This window comes from Anoplolepis gracilipes, chromosome 11 (assembly GCF_047496725.1).
Source record: "Anoplolepis gracilipes chromosome 11, ASM4749672v1, whole genome shotgun sequence".
Taxonomy (NCBI): Eukaryota; Metazoa; Arthropoda; class Insecta; order Hymenoptera; family Formicidae; genus Anoplolepis; species Anoplolepis gracilipes.
This window is the reverse complement of record NC_132980.1, coordinates 6,312,450-6,333,575: the sequence shown is the minus strand read 5'-3', so window position 1 is coordinate 6,333,575 and position 21,126 is coordinate 6,312,450. Positions and strand designations below refer to the sequence as shown.

General features: G+C 36.1%; 4 protein-coding genes across 11 annotated transcripts; 1 reads left to right on the top strand and 3 right to left on the bottom strand.

Moving 5' to 3' along the window:
* Window positions 1-987: 987 nt before the first annotated feature.
* Window positions 988-5,892, bottom strand: LOC140670810 (putative cystathionine gamma-lyase 2). 3 transcript variants are annotated; one of them, XM_072901596.1, is made up of 8 exons: window positions 5,578-5,892; window positions 3,429-3,587; window positions 2,577-2,864; window positions 2,269-2,406; window positions 2,049-2,184; window positions 1,814-1,966; window positions 1,533-1,698; window positions 988-1,434 (listed from the first exon to the last, which is right to left on the bottom strand). In XM_072901596.1, the coding sequence occupies exons 1-8, from the start codon at window positions 5,890-5,892 to the stop codon at window positions 1,290-1,292; spliced, it is 1,500 nt and encodes a 499-aa protein (XP_072757697.1). In that variant the 3' UTR covers window positions 988-1,289. The 3 variants fall into 3 exon arrangements, with proteins under 3 accessions (XP_072757697.1, XP_072757699.1, XP_072757698.1); XM_072901598.1 differs by lacking the exon at window positions 5,578-5,892 and adding an exon at window positions 5,011-5,162; XM_072901597.1 differs by lacking the exon at window positions 5,578-5,892 and adding an exon at window positions 4,683-4,799.
* Window positions 5,893-5,968: 76 nt separating this feature from the next.
* Window positions 5,969-7,502, top strand: LOC140670811 (uncharacterized). Its single transcript, XM_072901599.1, has 4 exons — window positions 5,969-6,109; window positions 6,189-6,303; window positions 6,514-6,797; window positions 6,911-7,502. Exons 1-4 carry the CDS (start codon window positions 5,969-5,971, stop codon window positions 7,253-7,255), a joined length of 885 nt encoding a protein of 294 aa, XP_072757700.1. The 3' UTR covers window positions 7,256-7,502.
* Window positions 7,503-8,482: 980 nt separating this feature from the next.
* Window positions 8,483-15,616, bottom strand: Lint-o (L(3)mbt interactor in ovarian somatic cells). 4 transcript variants are annotated; one of them, XR_012047629.1, is made up of 8 exons: window positions 14,400-14,708; window positions 11,495-13,116; window positions 11,064-11,274; window positions 10,850-10,959; window positions 10,388-10,771; window positions 9,236-10,289; window positions 9,055-9,162; window positions 8,483-8,919 (listed from the first exon to the last, which is right to left on the bottom strand). XR_012047629.1 is itself a non-coding variant. In XM_072901594.1 (6 exons), exons 2-6 carry the CDS (start codon window positions 12,905-12,907, stop codon window positions 10,143-10,145), a joined length of 2,265 nt encoding a protein of 754 aa, XP_072757695.1. In that variant the 5' UTR covers window positions 12,908-13,116; window positions 14,400-14,708; the 3' UTR covers window positions 8,483-10,142. The 4 variants fall into 4 exon arrangements, 1 of the variants encoding a protein (XP_072757695.1); XR_012047628.1 differs by lacking the exon at window positions 14,400-14,708 and adding an exon at window positions 15,391-15,616 and having other exon boundaries at window positions 8,483-9,162; XR_012047627.1 differs by having other exon boundaries at window positions 8,483-9,162.
* Window positions 15,617-16,365: 749 nt separating this feature from the next.
* LOC140670808 (uncharacterized) lies at window positions 16,366-21,116 on the bottom strand. 3 transcript variants are annotated; one of them, XM_072901591.1, is made up of 9 exons: window positions 20,973-21,116; window positions 19,507-20,910; window positions 19,257-19,347; window positions 18,162-19,126; window positions 17,901-18,099; window positions 17,646-17,792; window positions 17,181-17,487; window positions 16,817-17,069; window positions 16,366-16,743 (listed from the first exon to the last, which is right to left on the bottom strand). In XM_072901591.1, the coding sequence occupies exons 2-9, from the start codon at window positions 20,797-20,799 to the stop codon at window positions 16,684-16,686; spliced, it is 3,315 nt and encodes a 1,104-aa protein (XP_072757692.1). In that variant the 5' UTR covers window positions 20,800-20,910; window positions 20,973-21,116; the 3' UTR covers window positions 16,366-16,683. The 3 variants fall into 3 exon arrangements, with proteins under 3 accessions (XP_072757692.1, XP_072757693.1, XP_072757694.1); XM_072901592.1 differs by having other exon boundaries at window positions 17,646-17,789; XM_072901593.1 differs by having other exon boundaries at window positions 17,901-18,087.
* Between the last annotated feature and the right edge of the window lie 10 nt (window positions 21,117-21,126).

Sequence of the window (21,126 nt, the reverse complement as noted above, 5' to 3'; positions counted from 1 at the left end):
ATAAAAAAAGAAAGAAAAAAAAACTGAATGCTTGCAAAATGTGTATTTAAAAATGTTGATCAGTGATGATAATTTCAAATATACGTAAATGATATTTGATTTTGTCGTGCGAAATCGTTGTAAATTATAAGAGAGAAGGAAAAAAAATCTTGTCATTATTTAAAGACCGAGGACATTACAGTTTTATATTAGTTTAGCGTCAATCGACAAATACCGGTGTCGATATTGTTGGTCGATCTACCTGCACTCGACCATTCTCTGAGCTTTAATTTATTCGCGGTATTCCTTCTCAACGGAGTGTTCTTCCACTTTCAAAGCATCACCGCTTATGTACTTATAGACTACATCAGTCCTGTAACACACAGGTGTGTAACAATGTCTTTTATCTATCGTAATCAAAATATATTTCTCGCACATGATTTTAAAGCGATGTGATGTTGCAGTGTCGCTAATACTGCGAAGAGAGCATTTCTAATATGGCTCTTCGATTTATTATTTAATAATCTGGTGACGGGATTATCAGCGCTCGGTACTTCCTCGGTGATCGCGGGAGTGTTGCTATACAATCGGGCGCAAGAATATGACAAGATGAATTAAATAAAATTATGACATTTGTCGAAGATCAACTTACAGTAAAACAATTTTTCAAAGCCAAGACAAATGTTTATATATATGTGAAAAGATAATGTGTGTTACTACACTAAACTTATTGGTAGTACAAATAATCTGAATTTTTATACAATAGTATTTCAGTAGAAAATGTGAAATAATATATATATATTATTAATATTAGAAATATGCTAAAAAAACAAACTGCTCAATTGAAAATTATGTTTATCAAATCTATAAATTTTTTGCTAGTATTGTAATTTCTGTGATCTATTAGAAATCATTATAAAATACAATTATTTTCTTATAATCTTTAAGAAATATTTGGACATATTTATATATGCCTGATGTAAGGAAATCAAAAGAAGTCAGAATGAGTTATGTACATGTGCCAAAAAATATTTTATTATTGTACTATATACAAAATATTTTATTATTACTATACTATATAATGTTCCTAATGTAAAACAATGAGGGAAATGTGGAATGTAAAAATATTTGATAAAAATAAAATTTCTTTATATATCGTACGTTTGCAAGTCTCGATTTTTGACGGATGTGTAGATATGATATCAGTTATACATATTAATAGAGTAGTATAAGAAATAACAAATTATAGATATATAGAAATATAGAATATGTATTATTATTCTTGTAGTTATCTAATTACGTCTGTCAATTCATTGACAAGCAAATAATGCTTGGTCAAGATCTGCTATGAGATCCAGTTCCGTTTCAAGACCGACAGATAACCGAATCAATTGATCTGTTATCCCTAATGCATTTTGCACATCTTCGGATATGGATGCATGCGTCATAATGGATCTATGTGAAAAAAATTTATAAATAGATAATAAATTCATTATAATAAAATTATAATAAAATTTATAAATACTTAATTTCAATTAATTTTGTGTACTTACGGTAATTCGGCTAGCGATTCGTAATTTCCTAACGATTTGGTCAAAGTGAAGACCTTTAATGCTTTTAGAAATTTTTGCGCATCACCCTTTAGATAAAAAGAAACCATACCACTGTGACCAGTTGATTGCCTCAGTGCCAGTTCATGTTGCGGATGCGACGGGAGATCTGCAACAATGACATGGATATTTTATCTTGTAGATATTTTATCAGACATTGTTAAGCACACACACACACACATAATTATGTATAGAGCATAGACAAAAATAATATATATATATACATGGATGAAGTACTCGCTCGACGTAACGATGAGACTCCAGAAAATTCGCTACAGCCAAACCGTTTTTCATATGCTGTTGCATCCTGAGTTCGAGTGTCTTCAAACTGCGGTTGACCAAAGAGCAATCAAAGGGGGATGGAACAATACCCATGGCTGGATTCCAAAGAAGATGTTATAAGAAATTATACAAAAAAACTTTTAAATAAACATCTTGAAAAAATTTTTGTCGGTTTACCTTTTTGTAAGAATCGTAATCTTTCTGCGAGATAATCTCGATCCGTGATAGCCGCCCCCATAACGACGTCTGAATGACCATTCATATACTTCGTTAACGAATACATTACTATATCGGCACCGAGTTCAAGTGGCTTCTGTTTTAAAAGTGTAATATTTGTGTTGTAGTTTTCTATTTATATATACGTTTAAATATTTTTCTTACAGAATTGTAAACTTACCTGGTAATAACATGTCAAGAATGTATTGTCGACGACTATGATAACATCTACATAAAGCTTATTCATTAACCTATTAGCGATGGCATTAATGTCTGTAAGTTTCAATAAAGGATTTGTTGGTGACTCAAGCCATATCATCTAGAAATAAAAAGCAGAAAATAAAATCATATCTTTAAAACTCTATAACATATATTTAAAGTAAAGTCAAATATCATTAAATAAAAAAGTATCGTTTATAAAATAAAGTAAAATATCATTAAATTCAAAAACAAAATCTAGAAGATAAAGAATAACATTTTTAATCTAACCTTTGTATTAGGTTGTACGGCATTTATAACATTCTCTGCCTGAGTCATGTCTACAAAGGAGTATGTGACACCCTGAGTGCTTAAACATTTTTCGATAAAATGCTTTGTTCCGCCATAAAGATCGTCCCCGGCAATAAGATGATCTCCTGCTTTCAATAAAGCAGTAATTGCAGTTGTTGCGCCTAAACCAGATGCAAAGGTAATAGCATGTTTGCCATCTTCTAGAGCAGCCAAGCATGTCTCTAATATTGTGCGCGTGGGATTGCCACTCCTACCGTAGATATAGCCCTAAATAAATTAGAATACTGTTATAATATTTCTTTGATAACACTTAAGCTTGAATATGTTTTTGTATTATAAATTCTCTGTTTAAAAAAAAAATTCTACAAATATAAAACTTTCAAACGTTTCTTATGAAAGAACTCTGAACAAAGAAAGATTTCATAACAAAATGCAACTGACAAAGAACTATGGAACAAATTACTATGTTTATTACATTGTTTATTAATTTCTGTAAAAATTTGAATAATGATTGAAATATTCTTAAACTGTCCCTTGAAAATATATTTGCTCTAGTAGTTCATATTTATCTGTTAAATTGTTACTTTTCTTGTTTCCTCTTTCTTAGCTTTAAAGACAATTTTAGGAGAAAAATATCATTATCTTTACTTGTCAATTTATATATAATTTTAATTTTATTAATATTTATATAGAACTTTTGATGTTCACCACAGTTTGTTAGTCATATAATTGACATTAATTGGTAAAAAGACCAATTGCAATCAATTAAGAATTATGTATTGATTGAATCAGGGATAATTTCAATGAATTATTCAAATATTTTGAACTTACCCTGTGTTCACCTGGAGCATCCTGCTGAAATGATGTGGACATTACCAAAGGTGGCACAACCGATCCATGCGTCCACTGCAATGGATCTTGTCCTGCATGAATAGCTTTGGTAGAAAAACCTTGTGCTTGATCTTCGTCTGATGCGTTAGAAGACATGGCCTGTGTTTAACAAACATTTTATTGTAGGAGATAACTCTTTAGTTATACATTATTTTTTATATTATAAATAAAAGGATTATATGAAATACATGAAATTAAAATAAATAACTCAAAAAACATATGATGTAATTGTTAGATTATAATGTATATAAAGAAAAAACATGATAACATTTGATAATCAGAAATTTAAAATTATATATATGCAGGGTGTAACAAAGCGCCCGTATCAGGCGTTTTTTTCAAAACGATTTGTTGTAGCCAGTTGGGGAAAAATTTTTATGATAAAAGCCCCAGTGAAGAATCGAATGGTGACATTTGTAAAGACAATGTAATTTAATCTTATTGTAGATTTATGTTGTAAACATTACATTAAATTCCTCTTTATTTCAAGGTGAGATTTCGCATTGTGTGGAATAAAATTTGAAATTTTTTCTTAACGCAAATGTTAATTTATTTTACATTTATTTTCAATATTTTTATTATTGTGTTCGACAATGAGGAAGCTTTTGATATGTTGATGGTGTTAAGGGATATTCCACACAACGCAAAATCTCACTTTAAAATAAAGAAGAATTTAATGTAATGTTTACAACATAAACTTATGATAAGATTAAATTACATTATCCTTGAGCAAGACAAGTAAACCTCATAATACGAGTTACAATGTTTATGTTTTGTTTGGAAGTCAAAGGAAGAAAATCGAGCATTTGTAAATGAAAATTAATTATTTGCATTTTTTTAAAATTGGTTGGACGGAATAAAAAATTCTTCCTACAAAAGTTATTTCTTTTCAAAGGTCCTATCCAATAATACCTCACTCGAGCTCCTTTTCTATTTAGAATAATGAAGTTCATACCAATTTTTTCGATTTCCCGGTTTTTCCATCATTTTCACCATTCGATTCTTGACTGAGGCTTTTGTTATAAAAAAATTTTTTTCCCAACTTGCTATAACAAATCGTTAAAAAAAGCCTGATGCGGGCGCTCTGTTATACCCTGTATATATATATATATATATATATATATATATACATATATATATATATATATATATATATATATATATATATATATATATATATATATGTGTATCAACCTTTTCAATTACAGATATTGTTAAATTCGTTTTCTGCTGTTTGACTCGAAAAACGTTAATATACATTTTTAATTCTCATGTAAACTTGTGTTTTAAAATTTACAACTAGAGTAGAATTTGATGAACCAATCAGGGCGAAAAAAACAAATTTTTTTAATTCTTTAATCCAGAAGGTGTGAGAAAGTGCGGCTTGGAATTACGTAAGAATCACATATTATATAATAGAAGTCTGTGATAAGAATATACAGGTCTCTTGGTTCCGATATCACACGTTTAAATAATAAAATCAAGAATTTTATCTGATGATAAATTAACAAGAAAACTTCACCGGCAAAACTCGATCTCGTTGATGCTGACGATTTCGTTGAATGACGTCGACTGAAACGATTCGATCGGTGACAACAATTTATAAGACACGCGACAATAACAGTGACAGAGTAACCGAAACAATAAAAAAGGGTAACGTGTGCAAGTCATACAGTACCAACACTGATAGCAAAAGTATAGCACTGTGTTTAAACGTATTCGCGATATATATCGCGTCATGTGATCTGAGATATCCGATTGCTTTTTTTAAAATTATTTTTTGTGTTTATTACGTCATTTATCTTTGAACGATTATCCAAGATGAGTAATTACAATTGCAACATTTTGTTTATTATTTTACAAGAAGTGACAAGTTATCTGTTTTACATACAAAAATAGATACTTTCACACTTAAACTTCGTCTTTTTAAAATAAAATCTTTTTTTTAATTTGACAATAATAATGCGTCGGCCTGTCAAAAAAAAATAATAATAATAACTCTTACATGATAATTTTACCTAAAAATATATCTCCAACGTATCGCAGTAAGTTATTATATATTTAATATTTTTATAAATCATATGTTTACCTCCAAATTCCGTTCACCGTCCAGCCATCTCATTGGTCGGCTCCTTTGACATCTGCGCACGTGAACCAGCAGTAGCACTACTGTAATCAAATCGATATTCGCTCGATTATTCGTTATTCGCTGGTCAGCTGTCAGCGTCGTCTTCGCGAATCTCATCTGACAAAGCGTTTTGATAACAGTCGCGGCATCGATGATAAAGATAAACGCGAGTGTAACATTTGTAAACTCGAGAATATCGATATTAAATGGAAAAAAAGCGTGGTGAAGAGGTGATCGATGAGTGAAGCTTAGTGTTTGTTGCGAGTCTCTTATCATTCGTCTCTTTGAGAAACGAAACGCCAAAAAAAAAGAGAGCTAAAACTTGGGAAAACTATCCATAGGTGTTGCAAAGATGAAGGGAGGAGGCATGGAGGTTACTGTTTTGATGATGTTGTTGGTCGCGAAATTGTCTCTCGGGGATACGTTTTACAGTCGCGGAGATCCCTGCATCAGGTTGTGCGAAAAGGCACCTACTGGTCTCTCAGCCATTCCTGTTAGTTTTTTTTGTTGATTTAGTGTAGATGTTTGATTATTTACTTTGTTGTCTATTTATCTGTTGTATATATTTTTAGAATCTTTACGTAAAAGCCTGCTGTCAACGAGGCTGCAGATTCTTTAACCTTGTCGACTTGCGTTCTGGATGGGAACCAAATAGTTTGAATGGCACTAGGGATGCTTGCGAAGCTTGTACGTCAATCTATTTCATTTCTTTTTTTAAAGATTATTGTGCATAAATTTCTGGACATATTTGAAGAATGTTTTAAATTATAAATTATATTTATGTATATATAATTCAAAAGAATTTTGAATTCTTTTTATATAAGACTGTTTACATAAATAACTTGTTATAAGGAATGTTATTCACAATATAAAATTGCTTTCACATTATTTGTACAGCATGCACAGAGGCTTATAAAAATCCGCCAGACCGTTATGCCTGTAGCACCGGTTGTGATTTTATGGCCAAGCAACGGGTTTCGGATTTGTTGTCTTTGTTTTCTATCGCTATATGCATCGAAGAAGGCATAGACTCCAATGTTTTATTAATGTCACCTGATATGCCAGAGAATGATATATTAACCGATCCTGGATTACGCAAGGAACTTCTTCCTGGATGGTGGGATACCGATGGGTTCAAATTGCCGCAAACTTATGTTAAAACTGTACCAATGGATGCTAATGTAAGTGTGTAATATTTTTTTTAATTACCCCCCCCCCCCAACACACACAATACTCTACATGTTTTATATAAATGTAAAACACATACCATTTTTTATAATTTTTGAAATTACAGACTGTGGATTATGCTTTGTCCTCTGATTATTCCGGTGAAACTGAGCAAACATCTATGCTAACAACTGGATCTGACTGGTTTCATTGTGCATTAAAGCAGATTAGAGTACCTTACTGGGACATTGGAGTACCTTATTGGCTTTTTGCCTCTGCCATAGCAGTATTCATAATGCTATCCATGCTATGGCTTTGTCTGTCGACAGGCGATGTCCCAACATCTCGCAAAGATGTGTTAATCGACATGTCCAGTTCGGCCAAAGCTGCGTTGTACATGCCAGATGAAGCGCCGTTGTACAAAGATCCGCCACCTAAATACGAACATTCGTCCAGTCATTGTGAGTTTTAACTAGCTTTCGATGTTATTTAAATCACGACATTTCGATGAGGATTTTACGCGAGACGCGATTGTATCACGTTTCCAAAGCCTTAGTATGATATAACAATGCAATGATACAAATATCAACTACTGTGAAAATATTTTAGGTTTTTTTATGGCCAATTGCACATTGGAAACTTAAATTATGTTTCACAGTAATACTATGGAGAAGTTTCTTTACAAGTTTTTTCTCATTAAAATTGACGCATTTAACATATTTATCAATATACATAATGTAAAATGACAAGTATATATATATATATATATATATATATATATATATATATATATATATATGAGATGAGAGAAAAGTGCAGAAAAAATCAGCTTGGTATAAAATTTCTGAACTTTTCGAAAAATTTATGTTGATAATTATATTATAAAATATCTATTATATCATATCTATTAATTTTCGAGATGTGTATGTATATATCGAGCAAGATACATTTTTAATATAAAAAATAAAACCTTTTCGTCATTTTTAAATGCAATAATTTATATATGTATATATTTAAACACAAATATATTATACAACGAACAAGTTCAAATTTGCAAAAGAAATAGACTTAAAAATTTTTCAATGACAATATAGGAATACATAATCAAAATACCATTTTAATTTCGTCGCTCTTATTGTTTTGCGGCAAATCACCCAAGAATCGAAATAACGATAGTACAACACACATAATTATGGAAATAGCTAAAGGATTTATATACATCATGATATATTAATCAAATTTTTTCACATACAAATCTGTTTATATTGCGGAAAGTATAAATATTTAAAATAATATAATAATATTTAATATAATATAATAAATAAATATATATATATATATATATATATATATAATAAATATTATACATATATATTATATATAAACATTTATGTCAGTCTTTTTCTTGTCGCGTGAGGAAAAATCGAAATTTCATATACAAAGACTTTTTTAATTTCTGGATTATTAGCTTAGAATTATGTTTGTTTTAATTTCTTTAATACAGCATGTTATTTTCAAATTTGTCACATGTAGAGCATCAGCAATATTGTATCTTGTACTTATGCAAAACGTACACGAGAATTGCGGTAGTTACATCTTTGCAGATTATGATATATACAAATATAATTATATATATATATTGGATATATACATATATATATTTTATATATACACGCATTTCGCGCGAATCTTTTCAGAATTTTTATAAAACGTCATATTATATGTTAGTTAGAACTTGTTTATAGGATATGTAAGGCAATATATTGTATATATCTATATTCCCGCCATTTTTAGTAATATTTGATTTAAATTTATCAATCTTCATTACCAAAGAGACAGCAACAAGACAGTAACTATTATACTATTGATAGATATTATATATTATTTGCGGTACTTTTATATTATAAAACTCTTTACATATCTTGTTCCATTATAACTCTCCATTTATATTGTTTATTCTTATGGGGCATCAGAAATAGCAATAATAAATAATAAACCAGTTTTTATCTTTCTTTAGATAGGTTGAGAGACGTGTGTGTAAGAATAATGTTAAAATCTTTACGCAACAGTTTAGCTTTGTAGTGTTGCGACGCAGCTCTTGAAAGTTCACAAATCTTGTAAAAATTTACATGTGATCTAGAAATATATAACATACATGTACTGTACAAAAAAAAAGTAAATAATTCAAGTTCCTGTTCGCAAGACTTTCATATATTCTTGAATCGAATCTTATTGTTATCTATATACCAAGCGTAGAAAGTAAGATTTTACCTGTTTTTCCCTCCGATGCAATTTGTTGAAAGTAGCTTAAAGCATTCCTATATATCCGTGTGTATCTCAAAAGGTTTATGATTATAGACTATAGATGTTATAGGAATCCTGAAAGATGTTATAATATGTATTACAATGTATTTATAAATATCAAAATATTTATTGCATAATAGAAAAGTACATGTAAAACCAAAGTATGTTCCTTGAGAGTAGATCTATCTTATACAACTATATTCTACAAATAAGTATGTGTTATTCTCATATATGTAAAACCTGGAAATAAAATATAAGTTTGTTATGTGACAAAAAATCGTGTAAAATCAGTCAGCAATTTCTCTCTTCCTTCTTCATTTTACATGTCCAACTGTTTTCATCCGAACAAACAGCGTCTAGAATTCTCAATAGACGTAAATGTAACATTAACAAGTAACAGTTCGGAGATAGAAAATATCTGTTCCTTTTTATAAAACACCGCGCATGAAAAAGGCGGAATGTATGTACATTAAGTATATATAATCGCGCGTGTACATACACATCTACAAGTTGATACTGACTTGGCTTGCGACAGATCATTCGCGTGAGATATATCTTTAGCGATAAATATATATATATATATTTTATATGTACAACGTGGATATTTAGAAGTAGAGTTGTGTCGCGATCTCTTAATCTGTAAGAAGGCTTAATTTGTACAATATAAATCACATATACAATGCCGTGAAGATTGATTTCATGATAGATATCATCTATATTATTGCCAATAGAATTCTTGATGGTCTCTACGTACTTTATTAGCACATATGGCGGCATATCTTTTCAATGCGGAATTCGACAATAAACGAAGCCCGCTCACTCGGTAGGAGCGTGAATCTGCAAGAGATATCCTCAATATTCGCAGAAGAGATCTTTAGCAATATATCACACACATAATTCATATATACAACAGATTGTGCAGAGAAACTAAAGAATTATCACAACCTAATTTATTAGATTTAATTTGTATTTAATAATTTATATAAAGTACAAATTAAATCATATATTAGATTGTATATAACATAAAAGATTGATTTCGCAAGATCGTCTCTATATTATTGCCAATAGAGCTCGGGATCGTCTCTGCGAAATTGAAGCTTCAGCACGTGTCGATAAATCTTCAAGGCGGGACCTAATAGTAAATTAAGTCCACATAGTACATCTTTTCGACTCATCATTAGAAGTGCATGGCCATCAATTTCCTGAAATACGAATGCGAACGATATAGACAAATGCGAGAGAGCACTGAAACGATTATATGAATCAGATGTTAAGTTTCATTAGATATAGATCGACTTACCTGCTGCCGAAAGACTTCAGCGTCCTTGGGAAACAATCTAGCGAAATATTGGTACACTTGTTCAGAAGTCCAATTTCTCGCGTCGGGAATATTCGGATCGATAGGCCCTTTGGGACCATCGTCTTCCATTGTTTCGGAGGAACCCCTGGTAGGAGAGACTTGCGGGCTCAGAACCGGTGGTAAGATTGGCGCATTGGACGGGCTATCTGGTCTGCTCGTTCCATTGACCAGATTAGTGTTTTGGTTGTCGTTCACTTTGCACTGCTGCTTTTGCGCGCATTCATTGCAGTACCATTTGGAACTTGATTTTGATATTGTGACACGCGACGTGTGACAGAAATAGTGATAGGCATCGTCACAGCTAAAACAAGTCACTAGAGGTCCCTAAAATAAAAAAAGAAATATATAAATTGATTGTATAAAATACTGAATGAAATTGAAAAATCTATACTAAAAACTTACAGCGTCTGACGTTTCGCAACACACGGTACAAGTTTTACAGCGCTCGCATTGCCAATTACTATTGACCTTTTGAAGCATCTCCTCTGGGCTGTAAATGCAACTTGGATGTGCTGCAAGTGCAACAAAACATAAAATATGTATTAAGTATTGAGATAAAAAAAAAAAAAAAAAAAAAAAAAAAAAAATTGGGACTAATTTTGTTCAAGAACTTTACCTCGTACTGTACAGTCCCTACAAGCTACGAGAGCTTCTTGTTTTTCCTTGGCACAAAGACTACACTGTCTGCACGGTCCATCCTTGACATTTGTCTTGACAGAATCCTGAGAATCTTGCATGATGGAATTTTTGTTGTGACTACCTGGCTGTCTACCACGTTTGCGTTTCACTAGATTGTTGTCAGATGGATCAAATACTTTCCTCGCTCTCTAAAATACATATGTAAAATGTAAGATGATTTATTTATTTATATACAATTTATTTTTCTGTTATAAACACTTTAGATGAAAATTTGCTCTTTAGAAAAATAAATAAATAAATAAATAAAAACCATACATTATTTTCATTTTTTATTTGACATATATCAAAATCACATGTTTTAAACTACTTAAAAAAATCTATAAAAATGACAAGGAACATTGACGTTACCTTTCTCCTCGCGCTACGAAATCCACCAGTGTTTACATTGGACGGAGTCGGGGACGTGTTGGTGGACGAACTCCTGCCGGCGTCCTCATCTTCGCGATCCTCGCTGGAGCGCCGACTAGTCTCCTCGCGTTTCTCCGGTTCCTCTTTACTTTGATAATCCTCGAACTTGATCTCTATATCCATCCGATCATCCGTCCTCGCGAAGAGACGCTGCTTGCGCTCGGCTTTCGCGGATCTTTTGAGGTTAGGCACCGTTTTCTGGACGTCGTTGCTCTTGGATTCCTCCTTGACGACGTCGTTCCCTATGGACGTCGTCGACGATACCGCCGTTACCTCCGAAGAGTTCCTGTTCTCCTTGTCATCACCGCCGCCGTTGCACGTCGTCTCGACAGACGCGGTACCACCATTCTCGCCGTCATTTTTATTATCCCCACTGTCATAAGACTCTTCCTTCTTGACTTGACAATCGTGCTGGTCCAGTTTCGGACTGTGACTAGTCTGTCGCGAGGACGATCGCGACGATGCGGACGTAGTGTCACTGAGGTTATCCGTCTCGTTGAATTCGTAGAGCTCCGCCACCGCGGACGACGACGACGTCGTCGTCGTCGTGGTTGTTGTCGTCGTCGTCGTCGTCGTCGTCGTGGTTGTCGTCGTTAAACCATTGGTGCTGACGTTACCACCAACCGTGCCATTGCTGACGGTGCCGTTACTCGTCGTCGTCGTCGTCGTTGCTTTACCGACGCGTCGCTGCGTTGCGTTGCCGTTCTCCAGGGCGCAGGTGGAGGAGGAAGAAGAAGAGGAGGAGGAGACGGACGAGGAGGAGGAGGACGGCTGCGAGTCGCCGCCGCTGCGTCGCGACGGTGTCGCATCCGTCGTCATGTCGGACGTCGCCACCAGCGAGTAATTGCCGTTGGACAGGCGCGCGAGGTTGCCGCTGGCGACCTCGCGGCCGAGGAACTCCTCGACTACGCGGCGCGACGTCGGGCTCGAGACCCCGTCGAGCAGCTGCTCGATCAGACGGCCGGCCGGCACGCCCTGGTCGAGGTAATCGGGCTCCTCGACCACGAGCTCGGCCACCGCGCTGGAAACCATGCTGGAGTTGAGCTTCTCCTTCAGGAAGCCCTCAGGGCGGTTCTTGAACAGCTGCAGCCGCGACCACTTCTTCGCGTTGCGGTAGCTCGTGTTACCCTTGTAATCGACCTGGATCACCTTCTCCACCTCGATCAGCCGGTGTAGATCGGCGATGGTGTCGCGCGCATCCACCGCAAAGTTGCGGAGTAGATAGTTACAGATGCGATCGGCATCGGGGCGGGCTTTACGTCGACGCAGCTGATCGATCGCCTCCAGTATATGCTCCTCGTGCTTGATCTGCGCCGCTGCCGCCTGCACCGGGTGCTGTTGCATCTTTGTCATTCGTATCGATATACGAGGGCGCGACACAGACAGACACACACACACACACACACACACTCTATCTCTGTCCCTCTCTTTCTTTCTCCTTCTTTAGCCGGTCGCCGCTAAGTAACCGTGGATCCGCCACCTCGGAGACGGCGCCGATGACAGCGATGACGAAGGCGGGCCCTGGACGTGGATGGGAATGATCACCGACCTCTCTGTCGTCCCTTGAAAAACCAAGCCAACATTTATGACTTTTCGCACGATCCTCCTCTCTCGTTTCGCGAGCGTCAACGCGCGCGCTCCCGTTTCCGCGAGTGTGCGCCGGTCAAGTCAGCTCGCACCAGATGCCGATACCAAATTTAAATTCCGCGTCGCGCCTGCCGCACCGTCTTCGATATCGTCCCGGAAGAACATTCCCGGGATGCGGTCCCGTACGTTTGTCGCGAGCCTACTCTTCTTTCTCGTGTCGCCGCGAGAATCGCGCGGATCATCTGTTCTCTCTCTCTCTCTCTCTCTCTCTCCCTCTCTTTCTCGCTCGCTCCGATGACAGGGCGCGCTCTATCGAACTCGTTCTTTGGCGCGCGCGAGATATCACCGTCGCGCGTACGTACACCTACCTACGTATATCGCGATAAATCCGATCCTCGTTTTATGACGCATACGCGACGCGTCCGTCCAGGAAGCGACTGACAGAGAGAAAGAGAGAGAGAGAGAGAGAGAGAGAGAGAGAAAAAAATGTCCGATCGAGAGCGAATGATCGAGAGGACCGCCAGTCGATCGCGCGAATTATGGCGTCCCCGCGCCAAATATCTCTCACCGAAGCGACCCCTTTAATTAGACGCGCGTTATTGTCATCGCACCATCCGTGCATTCGCGGGATGACGGCGACGCGTCTAGGATTACACGATTCCGAGAAAAGTTTTTAAATCGCACTCGCGCTCTTATCTCGCTTCTACGAATTCGGATTGTATATCTACCCACTTCTCCGAACCTCGGGCGGAGAGAGACGGAAAAAAAAAAGAAGAAAAAAAAGAGCGAAGGTGCAACCGCGAATATACACAAGGACACACGCGCGCGTGATAATCTGTCCGCTGGCGCGTCGCGGATCGAACTGCGGAGAGCGCGATGCGCGTTTCACATCACACCCTCCGCGGCCACCCGGCTCGGAAGAATCTCGAAAGCGCGTATCGGATCCGCGGCAAATTTCCCGGCGCACCCGCCGGATCATCCTGGAGACACCGTCGCGAGTACCTTTAACGCTCGACCGTCCCGTGTCCGGTCCGGTCCCGGTCAAGCGATCCGGTCAATTCTCGCGCTCGTAAACAATGGCCACGGCCGCCGGTATATCATCATATCCATCTTAACGTCGCATCGCGCGCCGGAACAACTTTATCTATGGTACACGCGGGTCATCCGTCATCGGAATGACCGCGACGGTTTTTCCGCGTGAATACCGGAATCGGTTCGGAGGACCCTTTTCCACGCGTCCAAGGGAGCGTTTACTTACCTTACGTACGCCGAAAGCGCGTAATAAGTGCGCACCTCCTTCCCTTCGGGTCCGCGCGAAGTGGAACGGACGGGCGGTAGTAATAGCCACGTGACGCGACGGACTGAATTTTCACGCGACGTCGCGGCGATTAGAAGCGACGGAATTAAGAAATCCGCCGTTTCCCCGCGGGTGGTGACACCTCTCTCGGGGGAGAGGAAAAAAAAAAGTGACGACGTCCCCGGAAAGAGACACGCGCGGGCGCGCGAGAAGATGGCCACCCCCCTAACCTCGAATGAACCTCGCACGGCCGCGGCGACTGTGCGAATACCAGCGTGAATACGTCGGCAGCGGCCACGGACGCTCGCGCGCGCTGCGCGTCACCAACGTCAAAGCGTACGGTGCGCATGCGCGCGCGGCGTTGCGTCTCCGCGTACATGTACGCGTGCCGGCGGCGCGGTTACTCATCAGCTGCTCGCTCTCTCGCGTGCATTCTTTGCTGTCAACCTCGGATCGACGTCGTCGATATCGATGTCCACGTTATCGTCGATTGTCATATCCGTTATCCGTTAGTCGCGCGAGCGACATTTAGCGATAAGCGAATGGATGTTGATCGCGATGGACGCGCGCACACGATCACGTCTTTCTCGTCTAAAAATCGGACGAAACGCGCAAAAAATGTCGAAGACGGTTTGACAATTGAATTCACGTTTTCCTTCTTTCTCTCATGCAAAGCCGGGTCGTCAAACTTACCAACGCGTCGTCCTCGTCGTCTGTCTTTTTACGCGCGTGTTGTTCTGTCCTTGTCACACGCGTTGTCATCTCCTTTTATACATAATACGCGTAGATTTAGGATCCGAGGAGTGTCTTTAACGGAAAAATAACGTGCCGTTTTTCTCAAACGGCCTCTGGTGCTGGCGCGTTAACAAGTCGACGTTTCTGCTCGCAGGAGAGAAACGGCGCAGCAACCTAATTCATACGCAACAGCTAATGAAATGATTTAAATATATACCTGTAGGTAACGTACGGGCGACTTCGTCTCGTCCGTCAATCGCTGGAGAATCGTTTGATTGCGTTTCAATGCGCGCGCACTGTTAGCCGTGCGAATTTATTCGGATTAAAAACAAACGGACCAACACCGGCTGCGACTGAATGCGATATGGAAGAGTCCCAAAGAGACCGCGCCAAGATGGCACACACAACGCGCACTTTTTGTACCACCGGCACTTTTGTACAGGGCCGGCCAGGGTCACGTCGATGCCCGGCTATTTAACGCTGATTTCCCTCCCTTCCTCCCAACAAGCGAAATTAAGCAGGCCCGCATATGAAAAAGTTCATGACGTTCGAAAGTAAATTGATCGATTAAAAATCAAATTTTTTTACTACATAATAATAATACTAATAATATAATATATATTTATTTTAAATAACAAAATATTAATATTATATTACTTTTTAAAATAAATATTGTAATAAAGGGAGAGATTATTATTATTATTATTATAATATAAATATTATATTATAATAATTATTATAAATACATATAAAATTTTTCAAATTCCTAAATTTTTAGAAAATATGCACCTTGCGATTCAATCTTTATTACTGCGGAAAATCGCGGTACTGCTCTCTCCCGTTTCCGGTCATACAATTTGTTGCGTAGTGCGTAGTCTGCTGTACGCATGCGTACAAAACATGATCGGGAACATCCCGTGATTTAAGAACATAATTTTTTTTTATTTGTCACACATCTCGAGTAGCAAAATGATATTTTAATGCTTAAAAACGTCATCAAGATGTTATTAAGATGTCACTTTGTTACTTGGGACGAATCTCAACAATTTTTCATACACAATTTTATTTTTGTATAATGGTATAATCTACGAACGCTTGTAATTTGCACTATTCTATTTTTCTGATAGATGTTGTAGATATGTACCTAGGAGAGGAAAAAGGGGCGACAAAATTTCAAAATAAATTTTCAAGATTTTCTCGCAGCGTCATATGCGAAAAGAATTAACGCAAGTTTGCGCTAACATTATTTGGATCGATTATTATATCAATGAAATGTTTATTATATTTTAAAAAGAGATTATTTCAAGTATGATCAAATGATATTATATATTTTCGTACATATCTCTCTCGCACATGTATTTTATTATAAAACGTACAAATATCTGATAAATAAATATATGAAAAAAGGGAACTGCGTCTCTCTCTTTCTTTCTATGATTTCTATAAAGGAATCTCTAATGATTAATATCATGGTAGTGCAATTATTTCAATTTTCACGTTGTATCACATTTTAAGCGTAATTTTCCTTGTCGATGGAATCACCGGTACCATGCTGTTTAAGTTTAGAGATCTGCATATATAATTGCAAAATAAGTTAGTTTGATCAGAAGACGATTTTTTTTTGTCAGCAAAAATATACGTACCAAATTAAGCGGCTTCACTTTTGGAGTGATTCTATTTTCTTTTAACGGACTTTGTATTTTTCCGGCACTCTTTCTTTGATTGATGGGAGAGTATCGCTGGCGCTCTATTAAACTCCTATTTAAACGTTGCGGAGATCGCTGATAGTTTGCATTCTGTGATAAATTGTGTCTTGGTGGCGTTAGAAATTTCGGGATATCAAACTTATCCGTCTTAGGTGTTGTACACTTCTTTGGAGTTGGCAGTTTCGATGATCTAAAATATAAATAATTATGTAATGTTAAATTTTTTTCTTTTTCTCTTCTGTTTTTAATAAATTCTAGCTTAAAATGTAGTTCATTGTTTTAAAAATTTATTTGTGCTCACCTCTTGGGACTGTCTTTCCGTTCATCACTGCCACTCATGTTTACATATGCAGTCACCGGCGAAATATCACAAGAAAGATTACGTTTTTTATTAGCGGACGTCAATTGCGCGCTCGAAGCCTTATTGTTTTGACCGTCTGGCGTCGACGAAGCCACCGGCTTGGATCTCGCAGATTTCTTAGCCACATAACTTTTACCGTCCATTGAATTAGGAGTGCTGCTGATTATTTTACCGGAAGAAGTAGCTTTATCGGATTTAGGCGGCGTAATAGTTTGAGATGATGGTGTCGTTTGTTTCCCGAATAATGCTGCATTGTAATAAAAATTAAATAAATTAGAAATTATATTATCGGTGAATATATCGATTTTTAGTCATTAACTGTCAATTAATTTTAGTAGAATATTAATTATAAATAATCAATTTCGTAACTAAACTTTTTTAAAATTCTTATTAGCAAATTAATACCTCCTTTCTTCTGCATATTGTCTACAGGATGCACTGCTTTCATAGGACCTCTTTTATTGACTACATCTGTTCTTTTCTTTAATTTATTTTTAACATCGCTTATAGCAAAGGATTTTTCTTCTTTTTTTGAGTCAGACTGTATCTCTGCTGAAATATTTGTGTATGTAATAAAATATTGATCGTCCGCATTTTATATATTTTATACATTATTATTTAATGGTAATATATACAATGTATATCTGATACACAATTTACCTTTTTTCATGTTACATGCTTCTGGTACCACAACTTTTTTATTCGCTAAATTACCAACTAATCCATTGTTTGAAAAATGTTTCTTGCCATTTTCAAATTCGGATGTACGTCTATACACGTCTTTACACGTTTGCGTATTTGATGTTTTTCTGGGCGAACGCATTACAGATATACTTCTTCTAGCAGTCTTCTCGTGCAACTAAAAAAATATGACATAAATAATTCATAATTATTAGAAAAAATTGTAAAAGATTTACTCACTTTAGATTTTCTCTCGAAACTTCGTCTATGCTCCATTTTTGTCGGAAGTATGGACGAATTTGTGTTACGATCAGATTCTGAAGCTTTTATTGGAGTAATATGTTGACTACTATGCATTTTATTGCTGTCTGGCTGTATCTCGTTTTCAATTTGATAATTATTTGATGCAACATTTAAAGCTTTTCCTATACATTTAAGTAACTGCATTGTCATAGCGTCCTCAACTTGACCGCTCAACAACTTTGTAAGATTCATTAGTAATTCCACTGCTAGTTTTTCATCAGATTGATTATCTTTCTCTTTAGCACAATTCGTATGCACTTCTTGAGACGAATTTGTAATATTCAGATGACTTTCATTATTATCTTTGTAAGATGAAGGTTTAACTGATAAATTATCGCTGCTGATGGTTGTAGCTTGTGATGAATCTTCCAATTTACAACTCGCATCCGACAATTTTTCAGCATTACAGATCTCTTCTTTGAACAATACTTTTCCGCTCTCTTCTTCGCTCTTATCTGTATTTGTAACCTCCGATTTTTCGATATCAGACGACATTTTCTGAGGGCTTCGCAACTCAGTTGATAAGTTGAGACAAGTTACTAATAATTCTGTATTATTTTTACAATTAGAATCTAAAACATTCTCCAAATTATCAAGTAATTTATTGACTTCTGGGTTATTTTCTACTTTAATTAATTTTCTAAGATCTGTCAATAATGATGTTACAACTGTCTGTTTTACACAATCAGTGAATTGTGACTCCATTTCTCTTAGAGAATTCTTATCTATATTATTGATACTTGTAAGAGACTGTTCCTTATTGTTTCTAATTTCTTTTGAGTTTTCTTCTGACAAAATGGGTAATTCAATTAAATTATCCACAACAAAATCATCTTCGAAAGCTGGTAATAAATCTGACATCCACAAAGTATTATTTGAAATTAAATCATCATCGATACTAGCTGAAAATAAAATAAAATAACAAAAAATGTATTAAAGATAAGAATATAATGAGAAAAATATTAAGTACTTAAATTCACTGAAAGTTATATTTTCGCAAAATTACCTCTAGTAATGTAAACTATTACTTACATCCAGAATCTGATCTTAGCGCTAATTCCTCAAAAGTCTTTGAAAGCATCTTGGCCTCATCCATTATTGACTTGTTGATTTTATTAGTATCCTGTAATCAATTTTTATATTAACGTAAAATAGTTTGGAATTAATTTTCTGTAAAACTTTTCATCTACATTTAATTTCTGTGAAATGTACTATAAATAAAATAAATCAGATTTAAATATTTTCATAAAAGAATTTTAAATATGTGAGATAAATATCTTACAGTAAACACAGAATCCGAAGAAGCTGTGGAACTTGAAGTTTTATTATATTCTTTGCTAGAATTTTCTTTTGGTAAAAACACATCGACATCTATTAATTTGTCATTTGTAATTTGTTTAATTTCTTCTTTCGTAAAATTAAATTCATCTTCTTTATTCGCGATACTAACTGTCTCATTCATAACACGTTTTAACTTTTCAAGTCTCTCTGCTATGTCTGACAAGTCGTATTGATTTGATTTAATTTCTACAGGACTTCCGGTTGTATTTATCTTTTCTTGACTCGCTTTTAACGAATTGCTATCCAAGAAAGCATGATTCAAATTATCAATTGACAATGCTGATGATGATATTGAGATAGAACTTAACTTTGCTATAGATGAGACATTTGATAAAGTTGAAAGTACAGACTGTTCGTTATATTTGCTCTCCAAAAAACCTTTATCTAGAAGAGATGGGACATTGCTACAATTATTTTGCAAAATTTTCTTCTCATCATCTGTTACGGATTGGGATCTCCTATTTAAATATGATAATATTGTCGGTGAGTTTCCAGCTCCTTGTGACAACGAACGCGATTTATGATTTTGATGTAAAGGGTGAAGAAATTCTTTGAGCAATGTATCTTTATTTAGAAGGAATAATATGTCATCTTCCTTTTTAGACTTGGGAACTGTTTCTAATAATGTGTCGTTCATCGCAGACTGATTTAAAATTGACGACTCCAGTGACTCTGAATCATTAACACCTATTTTACCATTTTGTATAGAAATGAAGGTCTTTTCATTATTATCTTTATAAGATAAAGGCTTAACTGTCATGTTATTATCACAGACATGGGCGTTTCTCACATCAAGACTGTCAGTTTCTCTCTTTGCTTCCACTTTCTTATTGTCATTTGATATGTCCAATTTATTTTCAAACAAAGACCCATCCAACGTCTTGTTTCTCTTGTTTATCTTGCAATGCCTTTTCCTGTATTTTGGGCTAAAGTCATCCGCAAAGTTCACAGATTGCACTCTTAAATCTACGTTTCTTTTTTTAGACTTTAGAGCTCGTTGCAGCATCACTTCGAAGGGATCGCCCTTTTTGCTGACATATTCGACGGTCTCGTGTAATACCCTATCAAATGGATTGTTACCTTCGCTCTCGCTCCGTCTTTCTGTTATCACCAACGAGTTTGTTTCGCAGTTGGATTCGACATTTTTGGGCGCCGGTATCAGAGGTGATGCCAGTTTCGTTCGGTCCAGTGATCCCTTTGCGTCCGGACTATTTAAATCTATCAAGTCACACATTCTCCGATTCGTCCCTGGCGACCTTTTCAGAATCCTCCGGTGTTTACAGTGTCTTATAAAGATCACGATTAGAAAAAAAGCTCCGTGTATGTTGATTTAAATGTCTCGAAGCTATTGAATAAAACGTATCATTATGTAATCTTTGAATCCTACTCGATTAATAATCAAATTACCTTGCAGTCCAGTTATTAAACATTACAGTGAGAATATTTTCTGTGATTATTGTACGATTTTTTTTATACGTTATTTACCGGCAACACACTTTACGGTTACATGCGACTTTTAAAAATCCATGAAACGGAAGCGTCGAACGCACTCTGTCGAGCA